Genomic DNA, 13,967 nt, shown 5'->3' on the forward strand with positions numbered 1-13,967 from the left:
CCGGGGCCAGCTGGGAAGGAGGGGATTAGGGAGGGAGGTGGTGGCAGCTGGTCTCAGAGCGTCCCTAGATCACTCAACCAGTTGACTTAAGCCATTGGGACCCCCTTGTGGCTTCACACTGATTATCTCTGGGACAAGCATCTGTGACAGCCAGCATGGAGCCAAAGACTGCCTTTTCTAGAACACTTTGCAGCGCATCCCATGGGGAGCAGCCCCAAGAGCAGGTGGACTCCTTACTGCCCTCAGCTGACAGCTGAGGAATTCCCACACTAGTCTGGTAATTTGCCCAAGGGCACATGGGGAATGTATCTTTAAGATTAGTATTCCTCAACACACACTGCTCTCAACAAGGAAATGTTTGCTATTCTGCTGAGTTGGAAGACCTGTGAAGTCACCCAGTCCCCGACTCCTTCCAGCTTCCTGCTCTGTCTTCTCTAACATACAGTTTATGTCCTCATGCTCATAAGATGGCTGCCGAACCTCCAACTATCTCATTCACATTCCAGGAAGGAAGCAGGCAGAGGGGTGAAAGGGAAAAAAAAAATCAAAAGGCCAAGTATGACCTTTTTTTAAAAAAAATACTCTTCTCAAAACTCTGCTGACATCTCATGAGGCAGAAACGAGTCTCTGGACCACCCCCCCACCCCCCGCCCAACCGGCTACAAGGCAGATGGGAGAAGGGAAAATTTTATCAGGCACATTGTTGGGAATTCTGTCCTAAAGGGGGAATAACAGATGTGGGAGAGGCCAGCCCACATAGTCAGCCATAGTTAATAAAGCTCCGAAGCCAGGATTGGCAGCTGAAATGAAATCTTGAAGGAATACTTAGTGGTAAGTGCTGTTTCCACCACCTGCCGTCTTGTAAGCCATGTAGACAGTAGGAATAGGATAGGTGCCCTTTCGCCACTTACCAGCTTATAGGTGGTATGGACTCTGTGAATCTTGGTGCCCTTTGGGGGCCAGAGCTGGCCTCTCTCTCTGGGATTTGGCTGTCAGGTGGGAGGTGTGATCAAACAGATACTTGCCCCATAGTGGGCACTGCAGATAAGAGTACCAGTACACGGTGAAGGGGTCAGCCCAGTGCAGTGATGTTTGTGCTGAGGCTCTTCCGAGTGGGACACCTGCCGGCCTACGACAGTGTGGAGGCAGGTGCACATCCTGGGAAGGATGGGCGGAGCCAGTGTCATGCCTCTGTTCCACGTGCCCAGTGTACCCCTAGCACCTTGTCTGTGGATGGCACGTCCCTGGAGATGCTGGGGCCGTAGAAGGCCGTCCACAGTCACATGGGAGGGGTCTGACTTAGAGTCCCAGTGCACATTCTGTCTTAAAGGTTTCTGTTCTTCGTGTACCATCTGGCACCGAGAGCAAACAGGTGTCAGAGAGCACACAGAGTCCAGGGTTTTGGACTTGGAACAGCCTCAGATTCCGTTGCAGCTGTGTGACCTCGGGTAGATCACTTGCCCTCTTTTGGCCTGTCTTCTCTTCTGTAAAGAGGACAGCTGTTACCTGGTGGGGCTGCGTGCATTCGGGGAGAAGACTTGAAACGAATGCTCGGGGCGGGGCTGGAGTCGAGTAGGAGGCCTGATTGAGTATTTCTGCCATATTGCCACCTCCTCTGTATCTTGAGAGAGTGGCTTTCTAGGCTTTAACAGAGGAGGTGAGAGAGGAAAACTGTACAGCTTGGGTTTCTCTCTGTTGCTTGCTTTTGGCTGGATCAGACCCCTATGCAAAGGCATTTCGAAGATCTGGCTCTGAACCAGAGAAGGGCGGAGGTTGGAGATCTGGCTGGTGGAGGAAATCCAGCCAACGTCGTAGCCAGAGAGAGGAGCCTTGGCAAGTCCCAGAACAGGGGACGTCCTCGCTCAGGCAAGGGGACAAGAAGTGCACGGGCCACTGCGTTTCTTGGTGCCCTCTCTGTGGGAGAATGTGGGGGTGAGAGGTAGGCCCCTTCCTACAGGATACGGCGTAGTGATTCATCCCCCTGGAGACAGAAGGACAGAATGTTCTTTGGGTCTAAAGAGGACAAAGCATGTGTTTGTGTTTTAATTCCTCCATCCATCTCAGGTGCAGTCTTGGTTTTGGCCAGTGCAGAGAGAGCACCAGGGCTGGCTTAGCATCCTGTGCGTGCGTGTGCACGTGTGTGTGTGAGTGTGTGCGTGTGCGTGCTTCTGTTACTTAAGGAATGGGACTCGCACAAGAAAGATCACATCGGTCTTTTTTCCTCCTGCTGCCCAAGTGCCCTTGCTGTATTGCTTCCGCTTTCTGAGACTGGCTGCCTTATCCTTCAGACGAGGCGAGCCGCAGCGAATGCTTTTGGCTGCACAGAGGTCCAGGCTAGCGGTGAGACGGCGCGGGCCACGGCCACCACCGGCCACCACCCTTGGGTGGTTCCTCCCGAGGATGAAACCTTAATGCTCCATGGGGCTCATGCAGTCCTGGGAGGTTCTGCACTTGTCCTGGGAAATTTCGTGCCAATCCTGGAGTTTGCAAGCGGGAGCAGGAGCTCTCCAAGAAGCCTAGAGCCAATTAAGAGGCAGAGGGGAGCCTGAACCTAGAGTAGTCAGTGGACTTTCTGGAGAAAGATAATTTATTCTCAGGTCTTAATGCAACAGTTCCTGACTGTCTGCTGGGGGCGTGGACTGGGTGCCTGGCCTGGGGACAGAACAGTAAGCCAGGCAGGGCTGCCCCTCGCTTCTTGGACACCTTTAGTTCTGGTTACAGGGAGGTATAATTTTAAGGCCTCCACAGAGCTGAGTCAACATCAGCTACACATCCCCACCCCAGTGGGCTGTCAGGGACATCCTTGGTGCCTTCCAGGGCTGGGCATCCTGTATCTGCCACTAAGTAGTACCCAGGCACTGCATTCAACACCTTGTTGCCATGTCCCAAAGACCCCCTTTCCTCCTGGCACTGTTTCAGACCCCAAGGTGACCTCCTCCCTTGAGGATCCCAGGGTGAGGTGGTTCGCTCCTGTCCTTCAGCTAGGGACCCAGGGCTCAGAAGCATCGGGGAAGGGTAGGACTCAGATTTGAACCCTGATGACCTCAGACTGGCAGGGATGCTGCTTAGCCTGGCCTATTTTTAGAGGGCGCCGTGTGGGTCCGCTGAGGAGACAATGGAGAATGTGACCCTCTCAATGAACCATTGTCCCCGATTGGCTTCAGGGCCAGGGACAGGCCCAGCAGATGACCGTGGCCCCCACTGGGGCCGGGCTGTTGCTCCCTCGTCTGTGGATTTTTCCAGTGCTTGTAGAGGCAAGATCGGAGTGCTGGGCACCAATGGGAAGAGAGACCGTGGACTCTGTGTTCGGGGGACTGACTGCCATTGTTGGGGTGATGAGGGAGGCGGCTCAGAAGGACCCTTGTGATGGGGATGGGTCTGGGACCGACAGGGAGCAGGCGTCCCCTCCGTGCTGTGGTCTGTGTGGGCCCATCAGCGTCACCTGGTGAGCGCTCATACTCGGTGAGGTTCTAGCATTCTCCCTATGTCACAGGTGTGAGGGCAGCCGGGGAAGGCCCCCTCCAGGACCCAGAATCCCCCAGCTTGCTTTAGGGGTCCTCGAGCGAGCGAGGGCTGGAAGCGCCAGCACTGCTTGCTTGGGATGGGGAGGGAGCGGCTTCTTGCTACATGCGTGGAGAGCGCGCTGCCCTGTTCTGGAGGGAGAGCCTGAGAATTGGGGTGTATTTCTTGATTTGTGAGCCAGTTTCTCACAGGTCCGGGATGGAGGGGCTGTGGGCACCGTCCCTCCTGCTGTGTCCTGTCCCGTGGGCCTCCTGGCATCCCCGGAGCTGCCAGGTCCTAGGTCTGCTCGCAGGGTACAGCCTGGGGGAAGGGCAGCTTGCCCAGCTCCACGAGGCTCCTAATTGGGGCATCTGGCCCGTTTCTTCTTCTTGTCCACGTAGGGTGGACCCTGACCTGCTCTTTCCCGCCATTCATCAGCAGTTGAGATGGTTCACGTTTAGGTTGGTTTTGGGAGCAGGTTAGATGGCATCTAGAATGTTCTCTCCTCGGTGAATAAATATCAAGGGCTGACCTAAGGTGGCTTTCTGAGGCACGGATGCGGTTTGACTCTTCAGGCTTCTCAGAGTGTGAGGGCGTAAGAAGCCTGTGGAGAATATTGAGTGCGACCCTGTGGTGGGTCCTGAGTGTGATTCTGGGCAGCTGCCTTGGTTTCTCTGATCCAGGCTGTCACCATCCACCGTGGGAGCAGACAGTCGAGGAAGCTCGGGCTTTGATGACCCCCGTTTCCCAGGTGGAGAAAACCAGATCCTGTGCAGAGAGGGGCTGGGGCTGGTGCCTTTCCAACATTTTGGGCGGTTAAGGTCCGCATCCGAGCCAGGACTCTTTCTTTCCTCTGCCTCCTAGCTTAGTTCCCCTTTGCTCTCTGGCTCTTAGAGCAGTTTCTCTGGCCGGAGAGATCTCCCCAAAGGCCAGAGCTCTGCTGACCAAATGAGAAACATACGTGGAGCTTCCTCAAAACACAGTTGGAAACTGGACGCACGCAGTCAGCGGTTGCAGCCTCAGCAACGCTGAGAAGCCCACATCACAGAGCCCTCTGTCTCTGTCTTTCCTCAGGAGCAGGACATAGAGACGGTGCATGGCTCCATTCACGTCACGCTGTGCGGGACCCCCAAGGGAAACCGGCCCGTCATCCTCACGTACCATGACATTGGCATGAACCGTAAGTTCCCGGGAGCCTCGGTTCCCGCTGGGGTGGGGAGGAGGACCGCTCGGAAGGGCCGGTGGTGGGAGGGCCGGCTGTTCCTCTTCTGCTGACACTTCCTGGGGCGGTTGTGAGAGTCTAGAAGAGGCTGGAATGCACGACACAGGGCACAACGTTGTCTTTGTGCCTGGGTGTGCTGGGAACTCGGGGCCCTCCACGTCTGTGGGTGACAGTGACTTCTTTTGATCAGTGTGTACAGTTGTTTTTATGATTTTTCACCGAGTTGTACAACCATCAGCACAGGCCATTTAAGAACATTTTTTTATCACTCTGAAAACTTTGTTCTCTCAATCTCCCGAACCCCCCAGCCCCCGGCCACCTCTGGTCTACTTTCTATCTCTAAGGACGTGTGTATCCGGGACATTTGTTATAAACGGAATCCTACCACACGGGGTCTTCTGCGGCTGGCTGCTTTCCTAATGGTTTCCGTCCATCCACATCGTCCTCTGTGTTACATCCGTCCGTCCTTGTTCCCGAAGGATACTCCATTGTGGGCATAGACCACAGTTCATATTTCTGTCCTTCCGTCGATGAACACTTGGATGGTTTTGCTTTTTGGCTATTCCAAATGAGGCTGCCGTGAATGTTTACGTTGTATTTCTGAGATTCCCAGGAAGTGTTACCATATGTGGGTTCCCCATGTTTCACAGACGGTAAAGGCGTAAGGTCTGCCGAATGTTAAAATCGCGCAGGATAGAAGCGAATCTTTCCATGGAGATCGAGAAGGCACTGACGGCTTGCACGTCCAGGCCCCTCTGATCCTGAGTATCGCAAGCTGGGTGATGGTGCGATCGGTGACTGACAGCCTGCCTGGCTTGCGTGTTTTTCCTCCAGCTTCTTAGTACCTTGAGGTAGTGATGTCAGTCACGGAAAACCATTTTCCTTCATCATCCCTTCTCCTATATCCCTCTTCCTCTCTGTGCCCGCCCTTGGATCCATTAGCCACCAGCTCCCGTGCTAGGTCCTTGGATATCTGTCATCTTATTTTTCCAAGCCCTGCTAAGGGATGGAATTGCCTGTGGCTGTTACCCTGTGGTGGAGGCTCACTGTTTCAGTAAGCCAACTGCAGAAACAGAAGCCCCCAAGATCTCTGTGGCTGTACACAATACACATCTGTCTCTCCCTCCTGTAATGCCTCTGGGCATTCTGTGGGACACCTTTGGCTTGGTGATTCCAGAACGTAGGTTCCTGCCAGCTGTGGCTCCTCCATCCCCTGGGGCCTCAGAGCCTTCTGCATTTGGCAGGTGGCAGCAGGGAGAGAAACCTAGAAGAATGGGTGGCAGGTATTAACAAGAAACTGTGAGCTTCACGAGTTACTGGCTAGAACCCGGTCACATGGCTGCCTCTCATTGCAAAGGAGTCTGGGAAATGTAGTCCCGCTGTGTGCCCAGGAAGAAAAGGGGGATGGATGGGTGAACAGCTGGCCCTCTTTGCCTCAAGCACTCAGCAGTTGGGAGACTCCTCCAAGGCCACATAAGAAGTGAGAGCGTCCATGCTTTATCTCCTGTGCCCTCCTTGGTTGAGAGTCATGTGCCCTGGCCATTACTTCCAATGTGGGGGTTCCAGGAACACAGACAGAAAGAGGACATGAGTGCAGCAAGGTCCGTCGCAGCCCAGCTGATGGGGGGTGATGCTGGAGCCAGGACGGGAGCCTCCTCACAGCACCAGCTCCATCCGTGTTTGGGCTCCCGCCGCTGCCGTATGCAGTGGAGCTCACCTGCCCGTGGCACCACCAGGCCCGCTTGCTTGCCTTTCGGGACCAGAGGCAAGTGAGGGGACAGGAAGGTCGGCATTCTTGCTTCTGCATTCATTCCTCCCTGCATGGGAGTGAGAGCAGCAAAAGGCCATTACATGCCACCAAGCACCCAGATGTATTCTGCCCTTACTCCTTCCTCGTCTCTCGCCCCTGCCTGTTCTCCAGACAAAACCTGCTACAACCCCCTGTTCAACTCTGAGGACATGCAGGAGATCACGCAGCACTTTGCCGTCTGCCACGTGGATGCCCCTGGCCAGCAGGACGGCGCTGCCTCTTTCCCTGTGGGGTAAGACCTAGAACCCCGTGCCCCCAAAGGGGCACAGAAAAGCTGAGCAGAGGGTGGGGGAGGCGTCACACTGGGTCTCTGTTTTATGGCGGTAAGGTATATATAACCCCAGATGCACGCTTGGAACCATTCTCGAGCCTGGAGTTCAGTAGTGTCACGTGCGTTCACACTGTAGTGCAGCCGTCCCCACTGCCTGTCGCCAGGACTTTTTCAGCCTCCTAAACTGAAACGCTGTCCCTGCTAAGCACTAACTCCTTGCCCCCAACTGCCCCGACCCCCACTCTCACCCACCCAGGGAGCTAGCTTTTTAATAGGTGCGCATGACAGGCACACGATCGAGTGGAGAAGACTTTTACAAGAAAAACAGTATGGAAAGTTCTAGAAAGGGGGGAAGAAAAAGAGAGGGAACAATAGGAAATAATCTTGATGAAGTACTTCCTGTGGTCCAGGCTTAGGTTTTTTTTTTCTTTTTTGAAGATTTTTTTAATTTATTTGACAGAGAGAGATCACAAGTAGGCAGAGAGGCAGGCAGAGAGAGAGGGGGAGGGAAGCTGTCTCCCTGCTGAGCAGAGAGCCCGATGCAGGACTCGATCCCAGGACCCTGAGATCATGACCTGAGCCAAAGGCAGCGGCTTAACCCACTGAGCCACTCAGGTGCCCTCTTTTTTCTTTTTAAAGATTTATTTGAGAGAGAGAAAAAGAGTGCCCAAGGGCAGGGGAAGGGGCAGAGGGAGAGGGAGAGACAATCCCAAGCAGACCCCCAGCTAGCAGGGAGCCCAATACGGGCTCAGGCCCATGATCTGAGATCATGAACTGAGCTGAGATCAAGAGTCAGATGCTTAAATTAACCTACTGAGCCACCCTGGTGCCCCCACCCCCCAGGTTGGTTTTTATTCATACGGGTCACTTGCACTTAGTCCTGTGGCTAGGATATATGTGCCTGGTGTTACAGTTCCATTTCCTGGATGAAGAAACTAAGGAGTGAAAAGGCTAAGTACCTTGCTCAGAGTCCTGCAGCTCATTTAACTGGGGGAATCGGAGACTCTGCTGACTTGAAGGATCATGTTCTTTTTAGAACTTCAGGGTCTCTTGTCCCAGGGATTTAGCTGCCTGCTTCTCCCCAGTGTGCAGCCAGCATGGGCTTCTGGTTTCTGCTGCGAGGCTGAGGCTTCCTGAGTGCCCGGGACCATCAGTGTCCCCTGGAGGGAGGCAGATCTCTTGGAGGCTGTCATTAAACCGGGGTGCAGCAGGCTCAGGGGTTTCAAGTCTCCCAGAAGGGGCCTCTTGACATTCACAGGTAGCTTCCTCTCCGCTCTTCTCTTTTCTAATTGGTGTTCAGAATTATCCTTAGTAATGAACCTTTATCAGAGACCGGGAAGGACACCGGCACATGGGGCCATGACCAAAAATGAAAAGCTTCCTAATACCCTGGGACCCTGTTATCTCTTCACTAGCAGATGAAGCCATAGGTCTGTCAGCAAATCCATCCTTGTTGGGAGCCAGTGTTTGAAAGACTTGCGGTAACGCAGTGGCTCTTAGCTCCCCATAGGAGGATTTAAAAAAAAAAAGTCCTGAGCATTGAGCCCCACCCTGGGGAGTTTTTATTAAGTTGACCTGGAGGCCAAGGTTCAAGGTCTTTGCCCCCCATCCCCTGGGTCAACAGGTGATCTTAGTGTGTGGCTGGTGGCAGCCACGGCCTGACCAGGCCCTGCCGTGTTTCTGCCTTCTGTAGTTGGGGGTCTCCTGTACCCTCTGGGGTATGTTCCCTGTGTCCCGAGGCAGAGGCAGCAAAGCAGGGTTGGGGACCCCAGATGTGGAGTCAGCTTCCTACATATGGGGGGGGCTTGTGTAGAATCCCTTTGCCTCCTGACTCTGCATCCAACCTCAGGAACAGCAAGGAAAGAAGCCGATGGGTAAGTGGCTTCCCCAGAATCCCCTTTTAGGGACTGCTGGCTGTAAACTGAGCCATGGCCATTTCAGAAGGAAACTGGCCCCATTTATGTGTAGACAAACCTGCCAGGCTCTTTCTGGCTCTTTCCAGAGCTTTTACACCTGCTGGGTTTCCCTCCTGGAATATGTTTCCTCTACTCTACACTCCTCAAACCCCCATACCTCCTTCAGTGTCACTTCTTCCAAGAAGCCCTCCCTAACCACCTGATCCAAAAGAACAGGGATCCCTGTCTCAGTTTCCCTTCTGAACACCCCCACCTCCCTCACTGTTACATCCTTTGTCATTACACTCCCTTGTTTCGCCTGGCCCCTGTGTGGGACTGGGGTTTTGTGCTCATGTGGTCTCCCTGGGGAAGAGTGAGCACCTGTAATTCCTTTGTGGAAGGGCCTCCTCCCGGAGTCTTCCTCCCGGAGACCAGCCCTGTGGGATGCCTCCTAGTCCAGGATGCTCCTGTGCCTCCCCAATACTGTGGCCTATCCTCTGGTCTCGGGCGGAGTTTTTCGGGCTCCTCCAGGGACCCGTCCAGAGACTCATGGGATGTCCGAGGAGCTGGTCCTGACAGCGAGCCGTGTGCATCTTCTGATAAAAAGGGCCCGGCTTGCTCATGGCATCCAAGGCCTTGGGAAAAGGGATGATTCTTGGAGTTCTTCCAGGCAAGTCGGGAAAGAAAACATGCAGGAATTCTGGCTAGGGTTGTTGGCTCCTGCAGGGGCAGAGCTTTAGTTTTTCTGGAGATCCAGGGAGGTGAGCACACACGGTGTGAGCAGGCAGAGGGAACAGCTTATGTGAAGGCCAGGAAGAGAGTAGGCGTGGAAATGCTCCACGAGCCACTGGGGGCAGCGCTGGTGGGAAGTGGCTCCTCACTGTGCAGGGGGTTGGCTTGGGTATGCCCATGGGAAAGGGGGGCACAGAGGGAACAAGAAGCCGTATGGGCCTGGCCTAAGGACTTGGTGACAGGCAATGGTGGTTCCCTGCACTCTGGGAAGGGGAAGCATCCGCCGTAATACATAGGCTTAGGACAGCCTGCAGACTCCACACTCAGGCAGGAACCATGGTTCCAGAAAATGGGTGAATCGAGGCATCCCAGCGCTTTCAGATCCTGCTGGGTGTTCCGTCTCTCAAAGCCCACTGTGTCTAGCTCATCCACATGGCCTGCTTCTCTGTGCTCTCTCCGACTTCCAGATCATCTCTCGGGGTCAGGGGGGAGAAGGGAGGAACTTCCCCGTGGCCAGGAATGTTCTAGGGAGAGCTGCTCGCAGGCTGCCTTCTAGGAGGTGAGAAATCCCAGAGCCCACGGAGATGCCATTCCAAAGGCCGGCCTTGCTGTGAAGCCGAGTGGCTTTTCTAGCTTCACTGCTATTTATAATCTGTATACCGGGGGAAATCACGGGAACCTCACAGGGTTGCCGTGAGTATTCGATGAGCTGCTAAGCCTCCTCTGATGCTTGCTGTGGGACCTGGAGCCTAGGAAGCAATCGTTCAAGGGTCAGTTTACAAACGGGGAGGATTGGGGTGGGGCGCGGCCTCGAGCAGGGGCTGAGGCTGGTGCGTGTGGCTCAATGCCGGGACGGAGGGCGCAGGGGACTGAGCAGGGGGCTGAGCGGGGGCTCGGGCACATGGGTCAGGTTGTGCAGGAGTCCTGCCCTTCCGTCCTGTTCCTGCTTGAATGGTTCATTTCCGCCGGGGTCCAGGCCCCCACTAATGGCCTCTGCATGGCTTCTCCCAAGGTACATGTATCCCTCCATGGACCAGCTGGCCGAAATGCTTCCTGGAGTGCTCCACCAGTTTGGGTAAGAGTGAGGGATCTATGGCCCCAGCAGCCTGCAGAGAAAGGTGGCTTCTAGCCTCTGCCCCTCCTTTGGCTTTGATCTGGCCTGGCCACGGAAATGTAGGGTGAATGGTCAGGAAAGAAGGAAATGTAGGGTGAATGGTCAGGAAAGAAAGGAGCTGTCACACCGTCTCTACTCCATGGTCTGCCTCTCTCCCGCTGGGCTTTTCTCCATGAGCAAATCCATCACCTAAAGCCCGCCTCCCCCCCATCCTTTCCCTGCCCCCTCTTCTTTCATTGCTCTTCCTTATTGATGGAATGTTCTGGAAGAGGGTGGCCTGCCTTCCATTTCTCCCTCCATGCCCTATTTCTGAAGTGCTCATTTGCCTTTTACTTGAGCCTTTTGTGTGAGGATCATACCTCAGAGTTCTCGGCCAATTTGTTTTCCTTCCTAGTTTCAGAGTCTAAAATAAAGCTTAAGAGGGGAAGAAGTGGTGCCGTAATGGGCCTTCCCATAAATGTCAGGCAGTCTCTCAGAGCCTGCCTGAGAAAAGGGATGAGTCTCTCCCAAGGTCACGGTGTTCTGTCAAGCCGTAAAGCATGATGCATGTCGGGTCCTTGAGGCAGCGTGTTCTGGCTTGCCAGCCACACTCCGCCATGAGCGGGACAGACGCTGGGGGCGGTGGTGTTCCTTAGGGGCCAGGAGTGGGGGAGGTTTTAAGAGGGTCATTAGGGCTTCCATTGCTCATCCTGTGTGACATGCCTTTTTATTTCTGCTTGCAGGCTGAAAAGCATTATTGGCATGGGAACGGGAGCAGGTGCTTACATCCTCACTCGCTTTGCTGTGAGTTCGTGGGCATTTTTTTTTTTAAAAAAATGTGTTAAATGCAACTGAGTCAGGATTAAGGAAAATAACTGGAAAAGCATCAAAAATCCCAGAATGAAGAGAGAAATGACCCATAATTTAAGTCTGAAGGAAGAACCGCAGTTCACATGGTGGTGTGTGGTCCAGAGTCGTGTGTGCGCACACGCGTGCGAGTGTACTCATATACATGCTGACAACCTTGCCTTTCCTACGGCAGACAGACTGACTCTTTGATCACTGGTTTTGCTCACTTCTTGGTTGGTTGTGGGCAGGTCCTCATGTCACCATATCTTCTGCTGCTTCATGAAAACCCCACAGCTTCCGGATTCTGACTGATTCTCCACTAGAATCAGAGACACATAGGTTCACATGACTGTGGGTCCAAGCCAGGTGTTCCTGGAGCCCTTGCGTCCTTACCGAGCAGCTGCTTAAAAATGCAGCAGTGCTCGTTTGATGAATAGACTTGAAGGTATTCCGACTGCATGTCATTTGCTGGACGTTGTCAGAACTCAGAAATGCTGGTATGAATAAAAAAAAAAAAAAAAAAAAAAAAAAAAACCAGAAAAACCCAGAACCCTGACGGACGAAGCTCTGGGCTGATAAAGGAAGATCCGTGTTCGATATGAGATGGACACAGATGTGTCTTCCAGGAGTGGTTGCTAAGGAGCCATGACATGCCCTTCCTGACCTTGAAACTGGTGCTCTGGTAGACCCATCTGGCAATGGGGGGTGGGGTGGGGGGGTGGGTGCAGGAAGGGGAAGTGATTTGCCCAAGGCAGGTGTGCCAAGCACACACACGTCTCCTTCCCCTGCTTCCCCGCCCCACTGTCTCGGGCTCAGTCCTGCATCTGTTGAACTGGAGCCTCCGTTTGGCATGGGAGGTGGGGCTGAAGGGTCTTGAGGGCAGCAGACTGCTCTGGGGATGCACATGGGCCCTTTTCTGGTACTTTCTCCATTTTCTGCTTCACCTTGGAAGTGCATGGTATCTGAGATCACGGCGTTGCCACTCACCTTGTGTCTTGAATTGCAGCTGAACAACCCCGAGATGGTGGAGGGACTCGTCCTTATCAACGTGAACCCTTGTGCAGAAGGCTGGATGGATTGGGCTGCATCCAAGGTGAGGCTGGGGGTCAGGGCCAAGACCAAGGTCACTATCAGGGTCAGGGCTCCAGTCACGGCCAGGGTTAGGGCCAGGGCTATGGTCAGGGCCAGGGTTAGGGTCAGGGCTAGGGTCAGGGTCTGGGCCAGGGGCAGGGCCGGGTCAGGGCCAGGGTGAGGGTGTGGGGTAGCGTCAGGGTCTGGGATAGGGTCAGGGTAAGGTCTAGGGTCAGGGTCAAGCAAGTGGAATAGTTGTGCCCACCCAAACCCCTTACAGCCTCCTACTCCCCACCCCTTTAAAGAAAACAGTTTGCTTTGCTTTGTTTGGGGTAGTAAACATGACCTCAGCCATTTGCCATTCAGAAGATTCCAGTAGGACACTGTGATCTAAACTAGACATCCCATGGGGAGGTGAGTCCTCGAGCCAGCTCGGATAAGCATAGCTTGGGTTAAGAAGTGTTTCCTGAGGACCTAACATGTACTGGGCTTCGGTCAAGACACTGGAAATCAAAAGAGGAACAAGACAAAGGCCTCTGATGTCAGGAACCCACATATCATTGATGAAAAAGGAGGGTGTGTTTAGGACCAGCGCCGCTATCATTTGATGACGACAATAATTAGCTAGTGTGTCCTGAGTATTTCCCAGGCACTGTTCGCACTGTCTGACCACATTGAATCCTCCCAGTGACTCCGGGCGGTGGACTTGTTAAAACCAGGTTCTGGAGGAGGAAAGTGAGGCTCAGAAGTGAAGGAAGCTGTCCAAGATCCCACAAAGCTAGACAGTGGGAGAAGTAGGGCTGAATCCAGATCCCATGGACTCCGTAGTCCTTGGGCCTCACCTCCTGCCTCCTTCCCCCGCCTCATCCAGCAGGTGTGGAACGGCCCCTTGACCCAAGCACTGCAGGTCTGGGAATACAGAGGGGGCAGGGCCCATGCCTGCCTGCAGGGGAGGGACGCATGCTGTCTTGGGAGGCTCAGCTCTGGCTGGTGTCCTAGCGTGCCTTGTTTATCTTTTAAAAATGATTATTGTGTTTTTTCATAAAGGCACCAGTATTTGCCAAGGGAAGAGGTTAGCCGTTCCAATTGAAACAGGACAGAACCTTTCAAGCTGGGGTGATCCTGGCCCTTCATTTTGAAAGTATTTTTTTGCCAAGTGTTGGGTGGCTGTCGCAGACCAACGTTTGAAGGGGTTGCGCCCCTCCCTGCTACCTCCCACACGTCTTGGCCACTCTGATACTGCATTTTTTTCTGGAACCTTCTGCCAAAATGCAGGAGCCCATCCCTCTGATCTGCGTGATATTCAGAAGCGGAGCACACTCCCTGTTTTTTATTCTATTTTCCAGGAAAGGAAGTGATATTACCGTCAGCCAGTTTGGCTTCTGGGTAACTGTTTGGAGCCAGACGTGGAGGGCTGGGGACGCTGACCATTGGCCAGAGTAGGGCCTGAGGAATGTCTGTGTGGCTTTAGTATCTGCACCATATCCTTCCTTTCCAACCCCAAGAGGAAAAAGCCCTATATC

The 13,967-nt window shown here is 53.9% G+C and overlaps 1 protein-coding gene across 4 annotated transcripts in view; it reads left to right on the top strand.

Moving 5' to 3' along the window:
* Window positions 1–13,967, top strand: part of NDRG1 (N-myc downstream regulated 1) — a 53,924-nt gene that overhangs the window by 21,631 nt on the left and 18,326 nt on the right. For all 4 annotated transcript variants that reach the window (XR_014308470.1, XM_082719342.1, XM_082719343.1 and 1 more), the window contains exons 4-8: window positions 4,576–4,681; window positions 6,645–6,765; window positions 10,444–10,506; window positions 11,268–11,328; window positions 12,380–12,466. Coding sequence is in view for 3 of the 4 variants with exons in the window: in XM_082719342.1 (XP_082575468.1) it covers window positions 4,576–4,681; window positions 6,645–6,765; window positions 10,444–10,506; window positions 11,268–11,328; window positions 12,380–12,466 (438 nt within the window). In the remaining variant the exon portion in view is untranslated. The remainder of the gene's footprint in view (window positions 1–4,575; window positions 4,682–6,644; window positions 6,766–10,443; window positions 10,507–11,267; window positions 11,329–12,379; window positions 12,467–13,967) is intronic.

This window comes from Mustela nivalis, assembly GCF_964662115.1.
Source record: "Mustela nivalis genome assembly, chromosome: 2".
In the NCBI taxonomy this organism is placed as follows: Eukaryota; Metazoa; Chordata; class Mammalia; order Carnivora; family Mustelidae; genus Mustela; species Mustela nivalis.